Source organism: Tiliqua scincoides, chromosome 8, assembly GCF_035046505.1.
Source record: "Tiliqua scincoides isolate rTilSci1 chromosome 8, rTilSci1.hap2, whole genome shotgun sequence".
Lineage (NCBI taxonomy): Eukaryota > Metazoa > Chordata > Lepidosauria > Squamata > Scincidae > Tiliqua > Tiliqua scincoides.
This window is the reverse complement of record NC_089828.1, coordinates 7,182,047-7,205,513: the sequence shown is the minus strand read 5'-3', so window position 1 is coordinate 7,205,513 and position 23,467 is coordinate 7,182,047. Positions and strand designations below refer to the sequence as shown.

The window sequence follows — 23,467 nt, the reverse complement described above, 5'->3', positions numbered from 1 at the left end:
CTGTGTTGCTTACCAGTGTGCAAGCCGGGGCTGAGTTCCAAACACAGTTAGTGAAGGTCCAGCCGGCCACCCATTTAAGAAGCTCTTTGGCTTGTTTTCTGGCATTTATCCTAATCTATTTCAAAATTACCCGACTTGTGGCCTTCTCTTGTGGAGCATACAGATGGTCAACCTCTCTGAGTTGAACTCCGTCACCCTGGAGTCGCTTGCTGGTCCGTCTCCTCCTGGCGAGGGATCAGGAAGAGCTGAATGTGCAGATGCGCAGTGGAATGTTTACTCCTGTAGCGTCTGTTAATAAAGCTCTAATATATTCTGTTTAAATAGATGGTTTTAAAGACCCCGTGCTCCAGTATAACCATTTTCAATTAATTGAAATCGGTGCTATTAGTCAGTGAATCCCACAATGAATAGTTAGAGTGGAGGACGGTCTATAATGGGTCTGTTGCAGGCTCTGTGACCATGTGGAGTGAATGAGATGTGGCACCTCTTGCTTATTGGAGGCTCATATTCAGAAGATGCTGTTGTGAGTGAGCTGTGTTGTGGTTCCAAATCACAGTTTAATTCAGACGTCCTGTACGGTGAAAAATCCTTTGTTTCCCCCTGATTTCCTGCTAATTTTGAACTTTTCTAGCCCTCTCCTCCTTTATTGGTGTCACAAGGAACTGTGCCCTGGGCACTAGCCACTACTTCCTATACTCAGTCAGGCCCTTGGACATTCCTCTGTCTATCCATTCACATGCTGGATCCTTTCAGATGGAATAGCTTTGCTTGATGCCCTGCACCTCTCCCACCCAGCCTTCCTCCCCATTGGCTTTTAAGACCCACCTGCACTCTGTGCAAACTTTCACCTCTGCTTCCTCCCCCTTCCCCAGATGTCCCCATTGCTATGACGTTGAGGCACCACTTTCCATCTTGCGGAGGTGCTCTGGAGAAGCTTGAGCAGCTCCTGTTGCTGAAAAATTGCCCCTTATTGGTGGTGCTGCAGCTGGGGTGGGCAAGTTCAGAATCCTGTGTGGCTTTGGCAGGCTGACCAATCCTGGACACCTGCCTTGGAGTTTATGAGGCCTTGTTGTCTCTGGTTTTGCCCTTTTGTTGTCTCCTGGTCAAATCCAGGAGGATCTTGGAAGGCAAGATTGACTTTTTGAACTTTTTCAAGTAGGTTTAATGTGGAAATCAAATATCTCTTTCATATGAGGTCTCCTTATGGACTCCCATCATTTTAAGTTTATAATGAAGAGAACCCTCTTACATCTTTTGAACCCATGAAGGCTCTGCGGTTTCCATCCCATTAAACAGCACTGCTGAAAAAATAGATTTTTGGCATGTCATCAAAGCAAACAGGATGAGTCTTGAGCGCACGAGGCTGTCTCTCAAACCGTCTTTATTTGAGCTCTGTTGGGGGTGATTAAAATAGAAAAGGTAGATAAACTTTAGGCAAGGATCTATGTGGATGTTACTAGTGGGAATGTGAAGATCTCTTTCAACTGTCCAGAAAAATCAGTGATTGCTCTGCAAGTCAGTATTTGGTACATTTTTGAAAGTTAGTAGGAGAAACGTGAACTTTTTGAGCTGCGAAGGATTAGTAAATGAGGAAAAGCCAATTTCTTCCTGCAGAAGTTCTCAAGTTGTATGTTTCATAAATTAGTTTCCAGTGTGACATTAGAAAGAAATAGATGCAGGACTTCTAGAGGTTCCTTTTGAGCTCAAGAACCTATCCAAAGACGAGACTTCCTGTTGCTTTGCTTCACAAGTTGCTGCACAGGGCCTCCAATCGGAACAAAATGGTAATTCATGAAGATAATGCAACCTGGAGTGGGGTAGCCGTTCTGAGTTCCCATGTGATTGTGGTGTTAGCCACCTTGGGTATTTTATTAGAGAAACCTCATGCCAGGTTGGACGCTTGGTCCATCTAGGTCAATATTTTCCCACTGACTGGTGGCAGTTGTCTAGAGCAGGGGTCACCAAATCCCGGCCCGGGGGCCAGATGCAGCCCGCAGAGAGCCTCTATTTGGCCCATGACCAGCCTCTGATCCCCTGAGAGCCTCTGGCCCAGTTGACCAAACAGAACCAGAGTTGTGTTTGTGTGTGTTTCATTTCCTTGGCTATATTGATGCTTGCATAAATCCTGGACATTTGAGTCCATTCATTCATTCATCTAAGTTTCATCTCTAATGTATTTATTTAAATTTTATAGTTATTTTTTTTTCCGGCCCTCGACACCGTGCCAGATATTTGATGCGGCCCTTTGGCCGAAAAGTTTAGAGACCCCTGGTCTAGAACAAGGATATTGAATATTAGACCCCCAGGCCAGATGCAGCCTCTGGAAGCTCTTTATCCAGCCCCTGTTATAATTAACTCTCCCAAGCACCTCTCAGCAGCTGAGCTGCAAAGTGATGCCTCAGCAGAAGTAGCACTGCTGCAAAGGTGGCCAGGCCCTCCCATATCTGGAAAATACGATCAAGATTTGCACATTTTCTCTTCTGTCATTGGCAGCTGATTGAGAACAATGTGCTTATAGCTGGCCAGCATCTGCTCAATGATGTCATTTCTGCCCCTCAGCAGGCACCGTGAATGAACGCTGTTTGACCTGCTATATGAAATGAGTTTGACACCCCCCGTGCTAGATTTCCAGGCAGGGATCTACTGGGAGACACTGCCAGGGAATGACTACAGGGTCTTCTGCATGTAAAGGAGATGCCCAACCACTAAGCCGTAACCCCTGCTGTGTTTTAAAAAAATATTTGGCTTGTGGAAGAGCCGTGTGTCAAGAAGACCCCTGATCTCCTCACCTGGACATCCTTATTTGCTCCACACCTGAATTCAGTTTGAGGGTTGGTTGCTTCCAGAGTGTCCATCTTGCTCTTTGTCCCACCACTAAGACTGAGAGAACTGGAACCATGCAGGCACTGGACAGAGAGGGGGTGGCTTCTTCAGTGCCCCTCCTACAAGCCTTCTCACAGCCATCATCACAGGGCATTGGCTTTGTGAAATAGCAGATGTAGGTGGAAGGTCTGCGTATGACATTCACCTCTGCAGTGACTGAAAACATCCTCGTTTGTATGTGTTTGTAACCTGCCGTCAGCCCACAGTGGTCAAAAGGCAGACTACAAACCCATAAGGTGAAACAGCAGATAAATAAAATCTGTCAAGCTTGAGGCCAACTAGTTGAGTCAGGTTTCCTCGAAATCTGGTTCTGAAGGAACTAACGTGGAGCGGGCTTGGCTTGTGTTCCTTAGCGTATGTTTCAAGTTTCTTTTCAGAGTGAATATACGTAGTTTTCATGTTCCTGAAATCCTTGTCTATTCACTGCCAGAGAACATCATCTTTTTAAACCATTTGAAAAGAATTGAACAAGTCAATTATCTGATAATTAAGTACCTTTGAAGCAATTCAGCAAATTAGAAATGGCTGCTGAGCTCAATAGGACCTGTGTGAGAAAACGTCTGGAGTCGTTCTGTAAAATAATGGAGATAAGGAGCTTGCATTAGCCATGGTTATCACCAGCTTGGCTGGTTTGAAGCTCCTGTTTTTCTTTTCTTAACTATGAGAGATGTCTCCCTTCCTTCCTTCCTTCCTTCCTTCCTTCCTTCCTTCCTTCCTTCCTTCCTTCCTTCCTCAAAACCACCTTTTCTATGAAGTCTTTGGCACTGTCCCCTAGTCCATCTTCCTTTTCTCCCCTCACTGGAACTACTATCCTCCCCTTCTCTGTTGTCTCCCTAGCCTCTCTGTTTAGATGGTGAGACCATTTCTTCTCCTCTGTAGAAAGGGCAATGTGCATTGCTGGCATTCAATAAGTAATTAAGATAGAAAATGGACAGGAGCTTTAGAGCACAATGCTTTATCAACCATTTATGTTAGTCTTTTAAGAATAATGCTACATGGAACAAATGCATCCTGGTGCTCCCCAAATGTTCCTGAGTGAATTCCTCATCCAGCTTTTGGCCCTGAAATGTTCAGGAGTCAACGGTGCCTTGGAGGATGTGCAGTGTTACCTAGCCTGTTCTGTGTACGGCCAGATTTTGCGAGGACACACCAAATGTGCTGGGGCTTGAACAACCAGGGCAAGCAAGGTTGGACTTGCCTTACATGTTATTTCTGGCTTGCTGAAAATCAGCAGTTCCCAAGTTTGATTCTGAAACCAAAACTCTCAGCCCCAGACCTAGGAACCTGACCTGACATCCTCCCTGAATGGCTGAGACAAATTGTGGGCAGAACCTGACAATTTGGGGGGAAAAAGATGGGACCCTTCCTACAAGTTAATAACCTCTTAACTAGTCCTGTGAAATGGTCCTGTATTTGTTCCAAAGAAGTAGCCCTCTTCTTTTTATGTGCTTTTTTAAAAAGGATGTCATACTAATAGCTTATCGCGAAAAAAGAGAACTGTGCATTTAAAGTATCCTGAGTACTTTACAAAATGTTAAAAGGACATCAGAAGATTTAAAGGCACTTAAAAGAAAAGGGAACAGCAAGGAGTCACATGTAGATACCTGGATACAGGCTTTGAAATACTGCTACCTTTCATATTTCAAAAACTTCAAAGGCCAAATAGGCTCATTGCTTCCCTCATTCTCTTGTGAAAACTTTTAGCTAGCATAATTGTTTTATATTTCCAACAGGGGGGAAAAATTATCATAAAGCACCCATGAATCAGACACACACTCCTCTCCGGAGCGACCGCCATCCCTCAGCCACAGTTGTGGTTTCATAATCCACAGCAAACAAAGAGAGGTTGTCCTTTTGAAATATGGAATGCTGCAAATGAGAAAAGGCAAAACACCACAAAACCACAGCTTTGGTGTTGCTTTTCTTCCTTCCTACTGTGGTGATAAAATAAATGGCTAACCAGCAGTGTTACCCTTGAATTAAAAGGCTCTCTTGCAGCGTGCTGTGTGCCAGTCTGGAATGTGGTTCTTAGTATATTGAGCATATGTTTTTGAAAGTTGCCTCTGTATGTCTTTGCCAGAAATAAGGCCCAGGTTCTGCCTTCTCAGGGGCTGTGGGGCAGTGGGAGAGCACACTCATTTCATGCACAGATTCAGTGTGCTGCTGCCTCTGGTTAAAAGGCTGGGAACGGCCCCTGCCTAAGAGACTGCAAAGCTTTGAAGCAGACAGTATGGAATTAGTTGGACCACAGGTCAGAAGTGCTCACCTCCAGTGTGTTCACCTGGAAGTAGATGTCACAGAAATCAGTACTACCCTATCCAAGATAGTGGGGCTAGGGAAAAATGCCACATGAGTGTTTAGACTTGGAACAGAGAGGCAAAATCATGCTTTCCATGATGGTGTTCTGTGGGTGGAGAAGTCACATCCATGTTTCAAATGGTGGTCTTTCAGTTGGGTATAGTATTGTGGTAGATTGTCTCATGTGGAGATGTCAGGGACCAAACCCGCCACCTTTTCACGATGTAAATAGAGTTGCTCAATTTGGGCTCATTCCTACTCAACTTCCAGTGGTGGACCTCCCATTTTAGATGATGGACCAAATGCCTTGGGCTCGAGCCTGTAGGACCCCACAGAAGCTACTATGAGGCTCCCGACAGGGTCGAAAAATGTGCTTCTGTTTTTCTGGAAGCACAGGTTAAAGCCTCGGGGAAACCTCAGGAAGCTTCCCCGATGCAGTCTATGGTTGTGCAAGGCTCCATAAACCTCGGATAAGTTGGGGGGCAGATTTACACATGGGGGGCAGTAACATCCCACAGAGGGATGCCATCATAGACATTTGCCCTTGGGCATGGGTCTGGGGAGGTCTGCCATTGTCAACTTTCCAGCGTGGATGCAGCTGTGCCATCAGGGCATATGCTGCATCCTGCACGGGGGGCAGTCGCAGAGACCTTCTCCAGGTAAGGGAATGGTTGTTCTCTTATCTTGGGGCTGCATTGCAGCTGCATCAGCAATGGAAAGTTGAATAGGATTGGGCCCTTTGTCAGTAATGCCTTAGGTCAGCGGTTCCCAAACTGTGGGTCTAGGACCCATCAGTCTAGATTTCGAAACTGACAGCGTAGATTAATCTATGTGCATCAAGGGTTAAACAACCTGGTACTTGGGGGTTGGAACTGCAGCCACGTCTTTCTGACACTGTGTCGGGGGCCGGGGAAAAAAAAGAATTAATTTTCATTTCAAATTTGAATAAGTTTACATAAATGAATATATTAGAAATAGAACTTATATGAATGAATGAAGTTCTTGCAATAGCTTAAGGCCTATAAAAGGCCTTGCACAAAGCAAGGCCAGCCTTTGCTTCTGCTGCTGCATCACAGATGTGAAACAGCAAGCAGTGTAGGGAGCCCTCATCCCGCAGCTCACATGAGAGGTTGGCTGTCATGCTGAGAGCAGTTGCATCAGGTCAGCGCGGGCTCCAGCAAGTCCCCAGAGGGCCAGAGGCTCATTGGAGACTGGAGGCTCCCTAAGGGCCAGATTGGGAGTCCTCAAGGGCCGTATGTGGCCCTGGGGCTGGGGTTTGGGCACCCCTGGTCTAATAGATTGCGAAACTGACATCGTAGATTATGTGCATCAAGGGTTAAATGACCTCGTACTTGGGGGGTGGAACTGCAGCCCAATCTTTATTGTAATCACATAGACTTGAGCGGCTGGTAAAGTGAAACCTTTTTTTTTTAGATAGGTCCTGATGCGGAAACTTTTGGGAAATTCTAGGTCAAATTAGAGGAGTGGGGGGGGAGTCACTCAGAATGTTCAACATCATTTTCTTTTCATAAATTGAAGGGGTCGAACCCTTCCCCTTCCACAGAGAAGGTCTGGGGCTTACTGACTGCTTTTTTGAAAAATGAAAACTTTTGGGAAATTCTAGGTCACATTAGAGGAGTGTGTGGGGGGAGTGTGTGTGGGGCTGCAACCTGAAAGAGAACTTGTCGGCATTTCCTATGCATTTTCTGGGCAGGTGAAGGGAGATGGAGGTCTGGGCAGGTGAATGTGCATGCACGTGTATTTAAAGGGCATCCCACAGGGCTTGTGCACAGGGGCCTTGGCCTGAGCTGGTACTGCCACTGCACATGACATAAAGTTAAGATCTCCCTGGCAGTGGCCCTGATCCAGGTCTGGGGCTTACTGACTGCTTTTTTGAAAAATGAAAACTAATTGGGAATTCCAGACAGTCAAGTAGTGTTTGGCCTTTGCCCACACATGTACCGGGAGCTTTCAGGGTTTGAATGTGCCATCTCATTCACTGGGGTGGCACTTAGCCCAGTGAGCTATGAGTGCTCAGGCTTCAGAGCCCTCTTCAGGCACAGAAGCAACCTGGAGCGTGTAATATCAGCCTCTAGATCGGCCAAGCCTGGTATACACATGAGGAACCTAACCTGTAACCCTCGACTGCTCTGGACTATCTCGGTCCTTTCTGCTTTAACTCTGGTTGCTGATCTCAGGGTTGCAAATGTACCCTACAGATCTGAACTTGGTCGTAACTACATTGTCAGCCTGGTTCTGTCCGTTCATCTTCAGATTCTACCTGTACTGAATGAATGAATGAATGAATGAATGAATGAACGAACCTTTATTAGGCAAAGATAGAGAAATCATAAAAGTAAACATAATTAGTCCTAATCCCGTTTATCAAAAACAGAGTTAAGATACTAAATTACTAATAAAACATTTACAGTTCAACATAAAATATCAACATTTTTGACAAATTACATTAAGAAGGCTTAGAAATCACCAAAAGTAAAAATTTAGAAACTCCCTCTAGCACATCTGGTGAGCAGTCATTTAGGAGACACTTCGGTTTTGCCTCATCTGAAAGCCCATTCATTTTGCCGAGAAGTGGAGTCATGTAAGTGTGGTGGGATCTAGTGTGCCAAGGACAATAAAAAAGAATGTGTATGATTGATTCAACATTTCCCAAATTACAAGGGCAGAGGCGTTCTTTATATGGTATTTGCCTATATCTGCCTTCTGTGACCTTGGATGGAAACACATTGAATCTTGCCAAGGAGATTGCACGACATTCAGAAGGGTTGATCAGAATACTCAGATAAGGAGCCATTTGCCCATACTTTAGCGGGATAGAGAAATTAAGAGGGGAGCAAATTCTAGAAGCAAGTTCAAAGAGGTTTTGTGCCTCAATGTCTAGCATTCTTTGCTTTACCCTTTGATAAACTCCAGGGAATGGATAGAAACTTAAAAAATCAAATGAAAAACCAATTGATTCAATTTTTGATTTAATTTGGCTATACCATTTAGAAGAACCAGACTCAGATAGCATTCTGGATAGGAGACTGCCTGGTTTCACGTTATAATGTAATTGGAGCCAATAGCGTATGGTTAAAAGCCATGCTCTTGATACTAAGAGTGATTGTCCGGTCTCCAAACATAATGCAGAATATGGTATAGATGGTACCTGTACTGTGCAGGAGGTCTGGTCTAGAGGGTAGAGCCTCCATTTGCCTGAAGATTAACATCCACAAGGTCGCCAGTTCGAGGCCACCGGCACCGTGCGACCTTGAAGCAGCTGGCAAGCTGCAGCTGAGCTGTTCCATCTGCTCGGAGCGTGGGAGGATGGAGGCCAGAATGTTAAACCAGATCGGAGTGTAACAGCTTGAATGTGGTGGTTCTTGAAAGAGAGAACCTTCTTTCAATTTGTAAAAATCCCTGTGTGGATTTAATAAGCCTGCCTGTGTAAACCGCCTTGAATAAAGTCTTGAATAAAGACCAAGAAAGGCGGTATATAAATACTGTATATTATTATATATTACCTGCACCAATGCTCCTGACCAGCCTTCACCTTGAGACAGGTGTTTGGAGTCCGTTCAGTCTCCTCTGTGTAGGCCAGCTGCTTCTGTGCTGCAGTATAGCCCCTCTAGTCTGTTTTAAAGGAGGAGAACCACCACATCCCTTAGCCCAACCTACAGCAAAGCTATCCACACATGACCGTTGCATGCAGGCTGGGTGAATAGAGTGGTTACCTTTGAACTGGATCTTGGAGGGCTACCCTGCAATGCAGTGAAGGTGGCATTGGAATTAATCATCTAGATATGCAAGAAAAACCTCATTTCATGGGACGGTGAGGCTTCCAAAAGCACTGGAAAGCTTTCTAAAGAGAATCAGGCATTTCAGACATTCCTGTCCCTTCTCCTCCATAACGCTCAAAGTAGCCATTGATTAGAAATGTCTTTAAAATCCCCTTTTGATGTTTCTGTCGTTAGTTTCTCTCACTCACCCTTTATGCACTTTCCTTCTAAAATATGACAAGATCATTATGAGAATCAACCAGCTGGGTTTCCATACACTCCTCACTTTCTATCCATTAGAGGTAAAAAAAACTTCATATTTCCTTTTGCCTTATCAGACCAAGAACAAATATTAGCAGTATGGAGCAGAAATGGCTTCTATTTGTAATGGACCACTGTGGGGTTTGCCTTTGTTGGAGAAGAGTCTTTCCAAAAAGCACTAAAGAGAAGGGAATGGTGCGGTTTTGGATGCCCCACAATAGAACTTGCAATTGCATTTGGGAGTGTCGGTGGCTAATGAGATGGTCGTCCAAGATTAAACCATGACTGCATTAGTCGCATGTGTTATCAGATAGAGACTGCCTGGTTGAGATAGAATCGGTCAGTTTATTCCCTCAAGGATCCAAGGATGTCTTGATGACTCTTTAGAAAAATGAAAACGGCATTAACTTTCTCTTCTGTGTGATGATTTGTCTCTGAGCTGGCAAATGCTGTTGGTGGTTCTCCCTTGTTTACTTCTTTGAGCCCAAACCAAGAACTCCAAAGGGGAAGCAGATGATTTCAGCATACCATCAGAGGAATTCAAATGTTTCCCGTGGTTTGGATGCCCAGTGCTCTGTAGAATCATAGATCATTAATCCCAAGGAAAGGTCAGTGCTGGTGTGGGAAGGAGATGAGTTCAGAGTCTGGGCATTCCTCAAGGCCGTGTCACACATGTATATTGTGTATATTGCTTCATTTCTCTATGCTTGATGACTGACAGCTGGATGTGTGAAATGATTCTATCAAAAAGCATTGTGTCTGCAGGAATGTGAGAGGATTTGATAGTTATGCCTCTGGTGTTAGATCTGTGATGACCTGTTCACAGATATATCATCACTTCATGTTGTCATGATCAAGTAACAAATGTACATGGGGAAGTTTACTCAGGTAATCACAGGACAAACTTCAGAGGCTGTGGGCGCAATCCCAACCCCTTATGTTGGTGCTTTCCAGCAATGCAGCTCCGAGGTAAGGGAACAAACATTCCCTTTTGTTGAGGAGGCCTCCATGAGTGCCACCCAACTGCAGGATGCAGCGCACATCCCATTGGCACCACTGTGCCAGTGCTGGAAAGCACTGACACAGGGGGTTAGGATTGCACCCTAAGAAGCTTCAGCAAGTTCAGAATGCTTCTGTACATGTAATCCCTGTGGGAGGATGTGCACATGGCAGTGTGCTGGCTGCCAGTGTGCTTCCAGTCTCCGTTCAAGGTCCTGATGTAAAAGTGCAAAGACTTTCTGGCCTGAGCCCCTCAATATCTCAGAAATGGCATCTCCTCCAGAGAGCACCACACCAACTCTGAGATCCTGTCAGGCTGTTTCTGATGCTGTCTCTGCATGAAACAAGAACTACTACAGTGAGGAGTGCGGCCTCAGATCCCAATCCTGAGCTCTGCTCACTGACATACCGCCGGCACACGCTGTTGCAGACATGCTGTAAAGCAGATGCTTAGTGTCGGCCCAGGGCTGGAGGGAGTGCTACTGGAAAGCCAGTGCTCTATCACTCCGCTACAGAGCTGCCACGAATTGAGTAGCCCCATTGCGGGCTGCTTTCCTTACTGGAGGGAAGGGAACAAATATTCCCTTCGCCCAAGGAGCCAGTGGCAGTTGCCTGGTCGTGCTTAGGATGCTGCTGCAGCCATTTTTGGCGCTGCAGCAGCCGCATGCTCAGGGCAGCTCAGGATTCGGCTGTTCGTTGTCCCGCAGCTCCTCTCTAAGGTTTCTCCCCGTTGGCTTTTTGGAGAGAATGCAAGATGCACCTCTCCGTTTTAGGTATTGCTATAACCGATCTAATCCTCTCTCTTTTTAGCGCAGTTTTTCCATTTTTGTGGCGGTGGTCTTTAAAATGTGTGCTTGTCTGTCTGCGTAAACTGCTCTGAGCCTTGGAAAGGCAACTAACAAAGAATGGATTTTTTTTAAATTAATAAATTAGTCCTGTTGAGAGCAATACATCACCTGCTTGTACATCCCATCTAGAAAGCGTAACTGATATAGCTTTTGATGCCCCTTGCAAAGCGATAGATGGAATTGACCAGAGCCCACCACAGAATGGAACAAGGTGCCTATGCCAAACGGTTTTCTCACTTTGCCTTCATGGAACTTATTTGAACCATCCCCCTATCCAGGGCTTCTGTTGCTGACCATGTTGATTGAGCTGAGCTGTGGCCAGGAAGTGGACAGGAGCTAGTGTGTTCCTACAGTGCATCTATAAGAACATAAGAACAGCCCAGTTGGATCAGGCCATAGGCCCATCTAGTCCAGCTTCCTGTATCTCACAGCGGCCCAGCAAATGCCCCAGGGAGCACACCAGACAACAAGAGACCTGCAAGGCTTCCTGGGAATTGTAGTTAAGAACATAAGAACAGCCCCACTGGATCAGGCCATAGGCCCATCTAGTCCAGCTTCCTGTATCTCACAGCGGCCCAGCAAATGCCCCAGGGAGCACACCAGACAACAAGAGACCTGCAAGGCTTCCTGGGAATTGTAGTTAAGAACATAAGAACAGCCCCACTGGATCAGGCCATAGGCCCATCTAGTCCAGCTTCCTGTATCTCACAGCGGCCCACCAAATGCCCCAGGGAGCACACCAGATAACAAGAGACCTGCATCCTGGTGCCCTCCCTTGCATCTGGCATAGCCCTGATGTTCTCTCTGACATAGCTAGTGTTCTCGTGCTCTAAAGTGGAAGTTGGCAAGTTGAAGAATGCTGTGAGGACTTAATGTTCAAGGGGGCCGGAAGCAGTGGCGTTGCTAGTGGGGTTCACACTGGGTGATGCACACTGGGGGGGTGACACCACTAGTGACCAAAAATTGCTAAAATTGTGGTTTGTAGGAATAAGATCATCATGTTAAATGCCATCCGATGTGTAACGTACAGCAGAATGCAATGAAACAAACCATTTTGAAATAACTGTATTCTATCTAAAGTTTTGACCAAAAAACCAGTGGGGGGTGAGGCGATGGTACATCATCACACCCACCACCCAGGTTGTTGCCCCTCCCACTTCATAGCAGCAGGTCCATCATGGGGGTGATGCAAACCCTAGGCCAGGAGAGCTTATTATTGCCTATATTTTGTTTAGCACCAGGTATGTACGAGTATGTACGAGTATGCTCTGTGAAAAGCATACTTTCTTATGTATGGCCTCCAATGGCACACCCCTGTGCAATGGTGTAGCTAGACAGGGTGCAAAGCACTAAGTTTTGCTTGGAGTCTCACCGTGGCATGCAAGTGTCCTCTCCCACATCCCTTCAGAGCCGTTCAGAGCAGGAATGGCACTGAAGGAGTGGGGCTACTTGCATGCTACGGTGAGGCTCCCTGCAAAGCTTAGTGCTTTGTACCCTCTCTAGCTACACCACTGTCCCTGTGTCCTACGGGTCTGACATGGGAAAAGGCAGTGAGAGTCTGAGCATTTTAGCAAATGTTTGCAGTGTGTCTCAGGTGCTATCGTAGGGGCATAATGGACCCCACACCCAAGTAAAAAAGTGGTATATAGAGCAGAATGAGTTTGTTAAGAAATGTGTTGCTCTGTTTTTACCTCCAAATGTAGGTGGTGAAAGTGGTTGACGTAAACACAGAATAAAACTAACAATATCTCAAGCAGCAACAAAAGAAAGCAATACTATTTGGAACAGTAAAACAAAACCCGTCAGAATTTAAAAACCTTGCTAAAAAGAAAAGATCTTTAAATGGTGGTGGAACACTGCTAAAGGAGGGGAAAACAACAGTACAGTGGGAGGGAGTTCCACATGCTGAATACCCTCACACAACCTCATCACAGTGGCTGGTGGAACATACAGGAGGGCCCCCATACAGGAGGGCAGGAGGTGGACAATGTCATTTGTTGGGAGGCAAATCTTAAAGCCAATTAAGGCTTAAAAGGTTTAGCTTAAAAGATAAAAAATGCAAAGATAGTTGTGTTGGTTTGCATTGGCGCCTAGTCACTGATTTCCCCCCATCATAATTTTGTTGGCTAGGATCTTTAAAAAAAATGGTTTAAATAAGTCTTTCCACTTGCCAGCCATCTTCTCATCTCAGGTCCACCTTCCTTCATTCAATTAATTATCTGTCTTTCTAACAAAAATAGTATTTTATTTAAATGATTAAAAAATTGACTCCAGAAATGTTCTGAAACACTTAATTATTCTGGCTGGATTCTGCTTTTCTGCTTCTCCTGATGTAAAGTAGGTATGAAGTCAGCTGCTCGAGGGGCCCTGTGGTGTAAAAGGAGGAGAGAGTCTGGCCCTTTCCGTTGCGGAGTCTCTTCCTTTTCCTTACCTTTTGATGGAATATTTATAAAGCTTCACTGACAGCTCGTGTAAAGAATATAGATTTCGTCGTGTGCTCAAAGAGTGTGCGTGAGAGAGAGAAGTTTGGAAGAAGAAGGTCAAATAAGCCGGATCCTTTAAGGACACACCTAGTGGTTGTGCTGTGGAGATCACTGCATCCTTATTAACATTCTCTCTGGAGCAGGATGCAGGTGCTGTATGTGTTTTAAGAGTGCAGATGAGGATAGGTGATCTCCAAGAAGTGTCCGGATGCCTCTGCAGAGTTCCACATCAGAGTTTAATGTCTAAGAGCAAAGATGCTGAGGTTCAGGTGTGCCCAGGAATTGCACCCCATGAGGTATGGAGAGAGGTCATTGCTCAGTAGTAGAGCACCTGCTTTGTTTTGAGAAGGTTCAGTACCTGGCACCTCCAACCATGTGATAAAATAGGGTCCCTGCCTGATGTTGGGGGGGGGGGATAGGGGAGAGCCACTGCCAGTCTGCATACTGGGCTAGATGGACCACAGATATGATATTCTGAAGAGTTGCTACCTGTGGCTTTTCATAAATAAGGGAAAGGCACTTTGCACATTCTCAGAGTTATTCTTTCCTTATTTTTTCCTTAGAGCAGGGGTGCCCAAACCCCAGCCCTGGGGCCACTTGTGGCCCTCAAGGACTCCCAATGCGGCCCTCAGGGAGCCCCCAGTCTCCAATGAGCCTCTGGCCCTCCAGAGATTTGTTGGAGCCCGCACTGGCCCGACGCAACTGCTTTCAGCATGAGGGCGACTGTTTGACGTCTTGCATGAGCTGTGGGATGAGGGCTCCCTCCACTGCTTGTTGTTTCATGTCTGTGATGCAGCAGTGGCAGTGAAGGAAAGGTTGGCTTTGCTTTGTGCAAGGCCTTTTATAGGCTTTGAGCTATTGCAAGACCTTCATTAATTCATATAAGTTCATCTTTAATATATTTATTTATGTAAACTTATGTAAATTTATTCAAATTTTAAATGTAAATTAATTCTTCTTTCCCCTGGCCCCCAACACAGTGTCAGAGAGCTGATGTGGCCCTCCTGCCAAAAACTTTGGACACCCCTGCCTTAGAGCCAAACAAGCTTAGAGCCAAAAGCCCTGGCCAAAATCTTGGGCTCAGACTGAAACGGTTCAAGAGGCATTTTAGAAAATGATGGGCTCTTAGAAAAAGAAAAATATGGGCTAGCAGGAGAAACTGGCAGACAGCAGCTCTCAGTCTCTGGCTTCAGCATCCTCTTTTGTGGGGGACAGAGTGTGATCTGTGCCTGTTTGGCATGCTGTAAAAGCAAGGTCCAGTGTCATATTGGCACTGCCAGGAGCCGAACTCTCTCTTTGTGATGAATCCAGAGGACACGACTGTCCTGAGAGCTGACTGGAGAACTGCGCCTACAGCCAGACTGCCCCATTTCCTGCTGCAAGCACCACTCTGGCCATGATCCAAAGACCTACTTGCGGCACCTTTGAGCGCCTGTCTGCATCTACAGGGCAGTTCTTTTCTGCTTTTCTGCTGATGCGGACATATGTGGTGCTTTCCAGAGCCTGAGAGGCCAGGTCCCTGTCCCCAGGAGCTTGCAATCTCGAAATTTACACAAGGGAGATGTCAGAGGAATGGAGGGCCATGGAGGCAATAGTTTTGGTTTTCGCTGCAGTAGGGGGAGGGACCAGACTCTCTTTGCCTTGGTCTGTGCTTGAAGTGTGTGGGGGGCCCCGCTGCCTTCTTCGAGACTGGCACAGAGAGAGTGTATTGGTGCCACTACTTCCATTTCTGATTTTCCAAGGGATTGAATGAAGTGACACTGAGGCTTTTGATTGTCCTGCTCAACGAGTGTCTCTCTTCACAGGCTGCGACAGCGAGCACTGGGGGCCCCATTGCAGCAACCGCTGCCAGTGCCAGAACGATGCTCTGTGCAACCCCATCACTGGCGCCTGCGTGTGCTCGACTGGCTACAAAGGGTGGCGTTGCGAGGACCTGTGTGACCCAGGGAGTTATGGGAAAGGCTGCCTGCTGAAGTGCCAGTGTCACAATGGGGCCACCTGTGACCATAAGACTGGAGAGTGTCATTGTGCTCCTGGATACACAGGCATCTTGTAAGTGGAGAACAGACAGCGTACCTATTTTTCCTTCTTTGGTTTAATGGTCATCATCATTTCATCTTCTCTGAATGCCACAGGGCCTAATCCTATCCAATTTTCCAGCACTGATGCAGGTGCAATGCAGCTCCGATGTAAGGAAACAAACATTCCCTTACCTTGAGGGGGCTTCCATGACTGTTGCCCCCCCCCCACAGTCTGCAGTGCACATCCCATTAGCATGACTGAACCGGGGCTGTATCACACTGTGACCCTGCACATGCCCGATCTTGTCTGATCTCTGAAGCTAAGCAGGGTCAGGCCTGGTTAGTACTTGGATGGGAGACCGCCTCGGAATACCAGGTGCTGTAGGATTATACCACAGTCTTTCAAACTGAAGGTTGCCAACCACCGGGGCTGTGGACCCACAATCATTTGAAATGTTCCCTGTTCCAGTCCCCTCCTTCTATAGTAGGCCTGCGCAACCTGTGACCCACCAGATGCAGTTCACGAGCAACGCGGCAAATTATCCTTGCACACAGCAGGTCATCAGGGACTTGGTGAACCTTCTCTGTGCGCAGTTATTCCATTTTAATTAATGTGGCTATTAGCCACTGGTGGTCTGTTGTCCTCTGGGAATGAATTAAATCCTTTTAAAAGCCATTTCAGCTAGTGATCATCGTTAGATCTTCTGGTAGCAAACTTAATTATAATGTAACTGCACATGTTAAAAGTACTTATTTTGATTTGATTTTAAAACATTTTTGTCCTGCTTTTCTTGCCGGAAGGCAATCTGGGATGGCTTACAAAGCAGACAATAAATAAATATAAAATTAAGCTGGCGGGGCATCCAAACTGAAGGTCATCCCTCACAACTACCACAACCCCAGCCAAAATCTGAGCAAAGATGCCAGGTTTTACCCAGTCTCGTGCAGGACTAACTGAACCTCATGGGGAGGGCACTGTGCAGGATTGGTGCCACTACTGAAAATGCTCTAATCCCAGTGGATATCTGTGGCAGTTCCTAGGACAATCCGAGGATTGGTGCCACTACTGAAAATGCTCTAATCCCAGTGGATATCTGTGGCAATTCCGAGGACAAGGGGACTTGGAGCAAAGCCTGAGTACATGATTGGCATGTGCAGGGAGGTACATGTGGAAGGAGACTGGTCTTAAGATTGCCATCTCCTAAATTACTTAAGACTTTAAACGACATAGCCAGCATCTTGAATTGAGTCTTCCTCTGAGAAGACTCAGTTCTTTGGAATCAGACCAAAGGACAGGACTCAGAATGCTTCTTGCTGGGGCTTCCCTATTTCCTTTTGCACACAGCTCATCCACCGACTCCAAGCAAAACTTGGCCTGCAGTTGTGAATCCCCAGGAAATGCTTTTGAGCCCCCCATGAATCCAGAAGAGATGGTCTATTTGAATAAGGATCTCTTAGCAAGAACAAAAGGCTAGAAAAAAAGCAACATTGTTTAGGGCCATAAATATCGGATAACAACATTTTACCCATTGACATTGTCGATGGGAATTTGCAGCGTGTTGGATGTTTTGTGTGAAGAGCTGCTGCAGCGGGCCTATAAGTGGCTGTCTTGTTGTCGTTTCCTGGCATAAATTATTTCTGTGTTTCATTTTGGGTTCTGCCTGCCTCCCAACACCATCACCTGCAAAGCTGTGAAGAGCCTTGCCCTCCAGGTAGCCACGGAGCCCAGTGTGAACAGCGGTGTCCGTGCCAGAATGGGGGAACCTGCCACCACATCACTGGAGAGTGTGCTTGCCCCCCAGGTTGGATGGTATGTAACCACAGAGCTCTCTGGAATCCTCTGCAGTGCATGTATCTTCCATCAGAGATGCGGGAAGTTAAAACTGCCTGCATAACTCATCACACCTAGAGCCATTTGCTGAGTGCTTCCAGCCGAGTTCAGTAGAGCTAAATGCAAACATTTAATACCACGCAAAAATGTTCACTCCATTATCACTGTGTGCCGAAGTTGTCATCTGAGCTTAAGGCATTTGCAAGAAAGATTATTGTACTTCTGCAGAGTTTTAATGTGGCACCACCAGCGTATGGGTTTCTCACCAGAGAGACCCGAGTTCTAATCCCCAGCTGGACATTAAGCTCCCTGGGTGACCTAAGCTCAGTCACCGTTCCTTAGCCAAATTATAAAATGCAGGCTGGGGGGGGGGGAATCTTGGAAGCTGCCCTGAGCTCATTGGAAAAAGGTACAGGAAACAAATATAGCGAATAGATAAACAATGTTCCTCATCGTGGTGTTAAGGGGAGCAGAAAATGCTGTCACTGGGAGACTCTGGGGAGGGTTTGTACAATGTCAGGAGAACATCTGAGAGAGGTCAGTGCAATTTTTCCTCCAGCATAATCCCATTGATTTCTGTCACAGTTTCACAAGGGCTGCTGGGTTGGCTGATGGGCAGCACATTATCTTAGCCTTTAATTTTGCACGTCAAAGAAGAAAGGCTGAGCTCTTTTTAAAAAAAGAAGAAGAAAAAAAAAATCTAAATCTGTATCAATAATGTGATAATTAACTCCCTCTGGATTTGCCAGGGCTTCATTCAGCTGTGCTCCATTCTCTGGCGTTATTCCATCACTCGACAATTAGCCTGTTGGCAGCCCTGCTAGAACTGGGCAAAAAAGAAAAAAGCCCCTGGGGATTGTTATTTTGTCACTGTTGCTTACACAAAGGGAGGCCATGGAGATGATCAGATACCATGAGTGGAGATGGGGGGGTGCAGTTTGTGGTGACTTTGTTTCCACTGGAGAGGTGTTGAAGCTGGCACAGGAGATTTGGGGGGTGTGGGTCTTGGTCGAGGCACAGACTGGCCCAGGTTCTTTCTTACCATGAATTCCTGGGTGGTTAGCTCTGTAGCCTTGCTTGGGGTGTAGAGAAGGAAGGCAGCAACCTCCCTCCATAAAGCTGCTTGTTTTGCAAGTCTCAAGATTCCACTTCTTAGCGTCTCCAAGTGAGCAAAGGAAAACAATGCAGGGTTAGAGTCCTCCAGAAGTAGTTGGGGGTGAGCAAGAGTTTTTTTCATCGTGTTTCTTCACCATTCTGTGGAATTTGATAGGACTTGCAGGAAAGCACATGGGGCAATCAATGTTTTAGAAAATCATGGCTTGAACTTTTGCTGTTGGTTCTCCTGGGCTTCACCCTGACCCACACTGCCAGACTCTGTCCCTTAATTTGCCAAGCGCAACCTTCTGCTCTACCAGATAGGGCAGGGGGCTTCCCTATTTTTACAACCCTATTTTAATCTGATTCCAGCACAACTGATCACCCGCAAGCCACATCAGCATACTTTTGGAATCTTTTGACTTGCCTTTGTGTTAGCAGCGCAGAGGGCTTCATGCAGTCCCATACATAGCTCACCTACTTCAGTTAAGAACCTTATTGAGATGAAGAATGAGCAGCAGCCATTGTTACAGGCAGAAAGCAGTAAGATGGGAAATGAGGTCAAACAAGAGATCTAGTAAAAGTAGGAAAGAGCAAACCCACAAAACAAGTAATAAATTCTTGCTAGTGGTAGAGGCCAATATTTACACCCACTGTTGTTATTCAAGTTCAGCTTGCATGCTGTAGCTCTTCAACAGTCTAAACACTGGCCCGGAGTAATGCTCTGTGGACTTGTGCAACCTGTCGATATGACAATACTGTGTCCTGATGGTGTCAGCTCAATAAAGCCTGAAATGAGAACAGTCATCAGGCTTCAGACACCAGGCTTCTGGGATCCAATTTAAAATCTACTTAGAATCCTGTGCGTCCATCAGCAAGAGCCAGGTAATAGTGATTGGGGAGAAAATGTACTTAGTGATGGGTGTGTGTGTGTGTGAGACAAATATATTCTTAGCGTTAAGTTACAGGCTGTCAGCCCAGGAGATTGTTTTGCAGAACAGAACTGAATTCATAGTTCTTTTACACAAAAAACCCACCTCTCATTTTCCCCAAAACTTCCTTAAGTTTAGCAGCATAATTTAGACCACCACCACCCCAAATTGTTTTTTTTCCCCCTCATTGCTTTTGTTAAACCAGTCGGGAGTTGAGAACCCCTTTTGCCCGTCTCCTGCAAATCATTCCGAGGCTTACCAGTAGAGCATAAGCTGCTTTTCACCCACCTGTGGCCAACAAGACTGTTTCTTTCATAGTTAAAAATGCTATACAGAAGAAAGTTTAAAATGTGTGTGAGCGTCAGAGATTCCTTTCTGCCCAGGTGCTGGATGGACATAAATGTGACTGCAGCGCTGATGCTGTTTGGAAGGAGCAGAGCTTGCCTCCCAAGCCCCAGGAGATGACTTGAAAATCATATTGTTGGCTCTTGAGTTCCCTGGAGCCAAACCGGCAGTAATGGTGCCTGCTTTTGAACCCAGCTACCTGAAAGGGGGTAAAAAATTCAGAAAGAGGCAGGCCAAGAGCTCTGGGGAAAGAAGTAGAACTTATTAGTAAAAACTCTCTGCCTCTAAATGTTGGGACGTTAAATTTAAAGGGCCTCTCCAGGGCTTTCATAAAAGAGAAGGAAGATTCTGTGTAGCTACGGAGAATGTGCAACTGTCATCCTCTTTTGCTGAGGTTTTTTACTCAAGCTGAGCTTCATCGAGCAAGGAATGAGCAAGTGGGGAGGGCTCCAGTGCTCTGTGGAATATCGGTCTCTGCTGTCAGAAACGATGACTGTGTGCACAGAGGGGAAGGATGGTGCAAATATACATATGTATATTTCTTTCTATGTGTGGCATCCCTAGGAGACATGCATACTTTTGAATTTATTCATGTACATCTCCTCCTGTTTGACTGCACCTGGGACCAGAAACTGCTAATTCTCCTGTGACACTTTCTGAGTGCCTTTGGGGTGTATAGGATGAAATGCAGTTTTGCCACCAGATCTGGTTCCAGAGGTAGCAGGTTGAGAAGAAAGTTCGGTGCTGCTCTCGCTCCTTCCCCCTTTCAATCTCCTTGTTTTAAAGGTTGCATGACTCTTCAGATTTTGTGTTCCTCTGTGGAAGGGAGAATCTAGCATGCAATCCAGTTTTCACCAATACTAGCCATAATTAGCTGTTGCTCAGGCCTGAGGGACTCTGGCATCAGTGATCCTCCCACCTAGGCTGGTTCAGTTTGTGGGGTGTTAGGGGCACTTGGTTCCCATCTAACCACATAGCCAACTCTTGCTGAAGGAGTTAGGAGACTCTTCCAGGCCAAGCTGCAGCCTCCGAGACCCTTCTTGGTCATAAATCACATCATTGTCAGCCTGCTCTTCTCAAATGGAGTTAGGATTTCATCCCGAACCCAAGCTGCCTGTACACAATAGAGGCAAACGCCCACACACTTTGTATGCCGTATATTAAGTCACCCACAATAGCCAGCATCCCTCAGTTCTGTCTTCACAATCACTGGCACAAATTAGCAATCATTTGGTGCCATTGAATGGGCAAAGAATGGAAGAGGGCTGTTGAAGAGTGTGAAGGTGCAACCAGACATACCTACCAAGGCAGCTGTGCGTCCTCGGATTATAGCAGATAGTCCCCATTGCATGGTTTTGTGAACTTTTGCACAGGAGCAAGAGAAGAATTTTTTTTAAATTCTGCATCTGAGTGCTGTTAAGTAAGCAAACCGAGGGAACCTGGGAAGGGAACATCTTTGTTCAACAACAGTGAACTCGGTTGGGAAGGGCATTAAAGTTGCACAGACTCGGGAGTGCTGAAGTCTTTGGAAAGTTGCTGATGGAATGAACTGTGTTGATGAGATGCATAAAAGCTGCTTGCAGCTTTGCGCTGACATTTGATCCTCCAGAGATGGGGCATTTTATATTCCCTTAACACACATTTGTACCTAAAGATTCACACCTCTCCTGAGGGATTCATCTCGAAGCTCTGCTTTCTCATCGTTTGCTGATAGCAGTCCTGTCCTCTTTGAAGCACGGTGAGAAAATGCATTTATTATCAAGATAAATGGATACCTTGCCTTCCTGGAGAGAGCAGTGGGGGGCGGGGCGGGGAGATGCATAGTTCTGCTTCTTGCTTCAGCTAAGACACAAAAGGTGTTGTGGCAGAATTTGGATGCTCTTGATTGCAGGCCAAGGGATCCTCTTCTCAGTGGTTCCCAAACGTTTTTCAGCTGGTAGCTCCTCCTCATTAATCCCTGGGGGCTAAGAATAGGCCCTCAGTTTGTACTTGTCGTAGGCCCTCAGTTGGCTGTACTTGTCGTAAGAGGCAACTAAACAGCCACTGGGTAGATGGGACTGGTCAGCCTGAGAAGGCAGCTCATTTGAGAGAAGGAAAACTCTGATCCCAAACCTCCACTGCCTTGTGGCTACATCCAGTAATGGAAAAGGCTTCAGGAGTCAACCTTGAGGCAAAATCGGAGCCGGAGTCCCTGAGACAGTTCATGGCTGAACACAGTCACATTCTGGCAACTCCTGCGACGTCGCTGGAACCAACAGTATTGGCTTCTGCCTTTCCATTGGACCATTTCAGCGACGTGGAGAGGGGGGATTTGCTGCATGGGTAACAGCCTATCCTCCATACCTACTTTACCCAGGCTTCGTGCACTGGAGAGGACACTCTGTTCCAGAACCACCATTCAGAGAGCGATACCATAGTCTTCTGAGACTGAAGGATGCCAACTTGCAGCTCCTCATTAGAGCTACAATCCTACATGTTGTATAGGACAGCAGGTTTTTTGTGAGGATTTTGTTGCTCCCCTGGCTGGTTTCCATGGCTTCCTGGGGAGCCATGGCTCATAGTTTGGGAACCCCTGGGCTAGGGAATCGCTAACTGCTCGGTTAGAAAAGGCTTTTGGTGTCCTCTTGGATGATTAGCAAGAGACATTTTCTTCCTTTTTGCAGAGTCTTCCTAGCCAGTAAGTGAAGAAAGGACCATATGGAGCTATGCATATGATCCTCTTAGACCGCTGTGGTCTTTTTTAGGCCTGAGATCTGTTTAGCATGTGCTTTCTTAGGAGACCTTTCAAGAAGCCTCTTCGGGGGTGGGCCATAAGAAGGAGAATCCTGGAGACTTTTGGTTATGCCGCCTGCAGTAGATATCCTGCAAAGTTATAAAGCATTGACAGTATTACATTTGGCAGTGAGGACAGGTTTATGGCAGCAGATGATTCTGAGCTTAGCAAATGTTAGTTTGCAAGATCAGTTGACACCAGTGCAGCTATTGTAGGGCTTAATCTGTACCTGGGATTAGATCCAGAACCTGTTTTTTTCAGTACCAGAGCTTGGAAAGTGGAACATGTGAAGTAATATGATTTTTAACCTGGTCCACAGTGAAGGAGTGACAACACATCCAAGGCACAGCACATGATTTTCAATGTGGATTGAGCCCTGACATCTGTGGCTCAGTGGCAGAACTTCTGCATGGCATGCAAAGGGCTCTAGGTTCAATCCCTACCCTTTCCAGGTAGGTCAGGGTAAGATACTGGAGAACCACAACCAGGAAGGCCACAGCCCTCTCCTACTGTTGCCCCCCCCCAGTAACTGACATTTTGTTGACATTTTGCACCTGCCCATGGGGGGCCCCTTTTAGTTATCATGGCCGCGGATAGACAAGATCTGCTTCCTTCTTTGTTTTGTGGGAGTCCTGGAGTACTGGACATGCAACACACATCATGCGCTTGCCCTTTACAGATGGGACTTTGGTATCCGCAAGAACCCCCCACAGATACCAGGGTCCACATTTAAAGCACTTTTAAAACGAAAAAGGTGCCAAGATTGTTTCCCATCTTTGCACAGCCAAACGATGCCATTTCCCAACCTCTAAAGCAGTGGTTCCCAAACTTGTGGGTCGCGAACTGGTGGGTTCCTTTAAGGGGAATGGCCTAGAAATAGGCAGCAACGTAATTGCCACAATCACACTACTGCTGGGCA

At 46.3% G+C, this 23,467-nt stretch overlaps 1 protein-coding gene across 1 annotated transcript in view; it reads left to right on the top strand.

The window, feature by feature from the left end:
• Window positions 1-23,467, top strand: part of MEGF11 (multiple EGF like domains 11) — a 309,714-nt gene that overhangs the window by 175,906 nt on the left and 110,341 nt on the right. Inside the window, exons 7-8 of the mRNA XM_066635603.1 lie at window positions 15,357-15,603; window positions 17,262-17,382. Of these exons, the coding sequence (XP_066491700.1) occupies window positions 15,357-15,603; window positions 17,262-17,382 (368 nt within the window). The remainder of the gene's footprint in view (window positions 1-15,356; window positions 15,604-17,261; window positions 17,383-23,467) is intronic.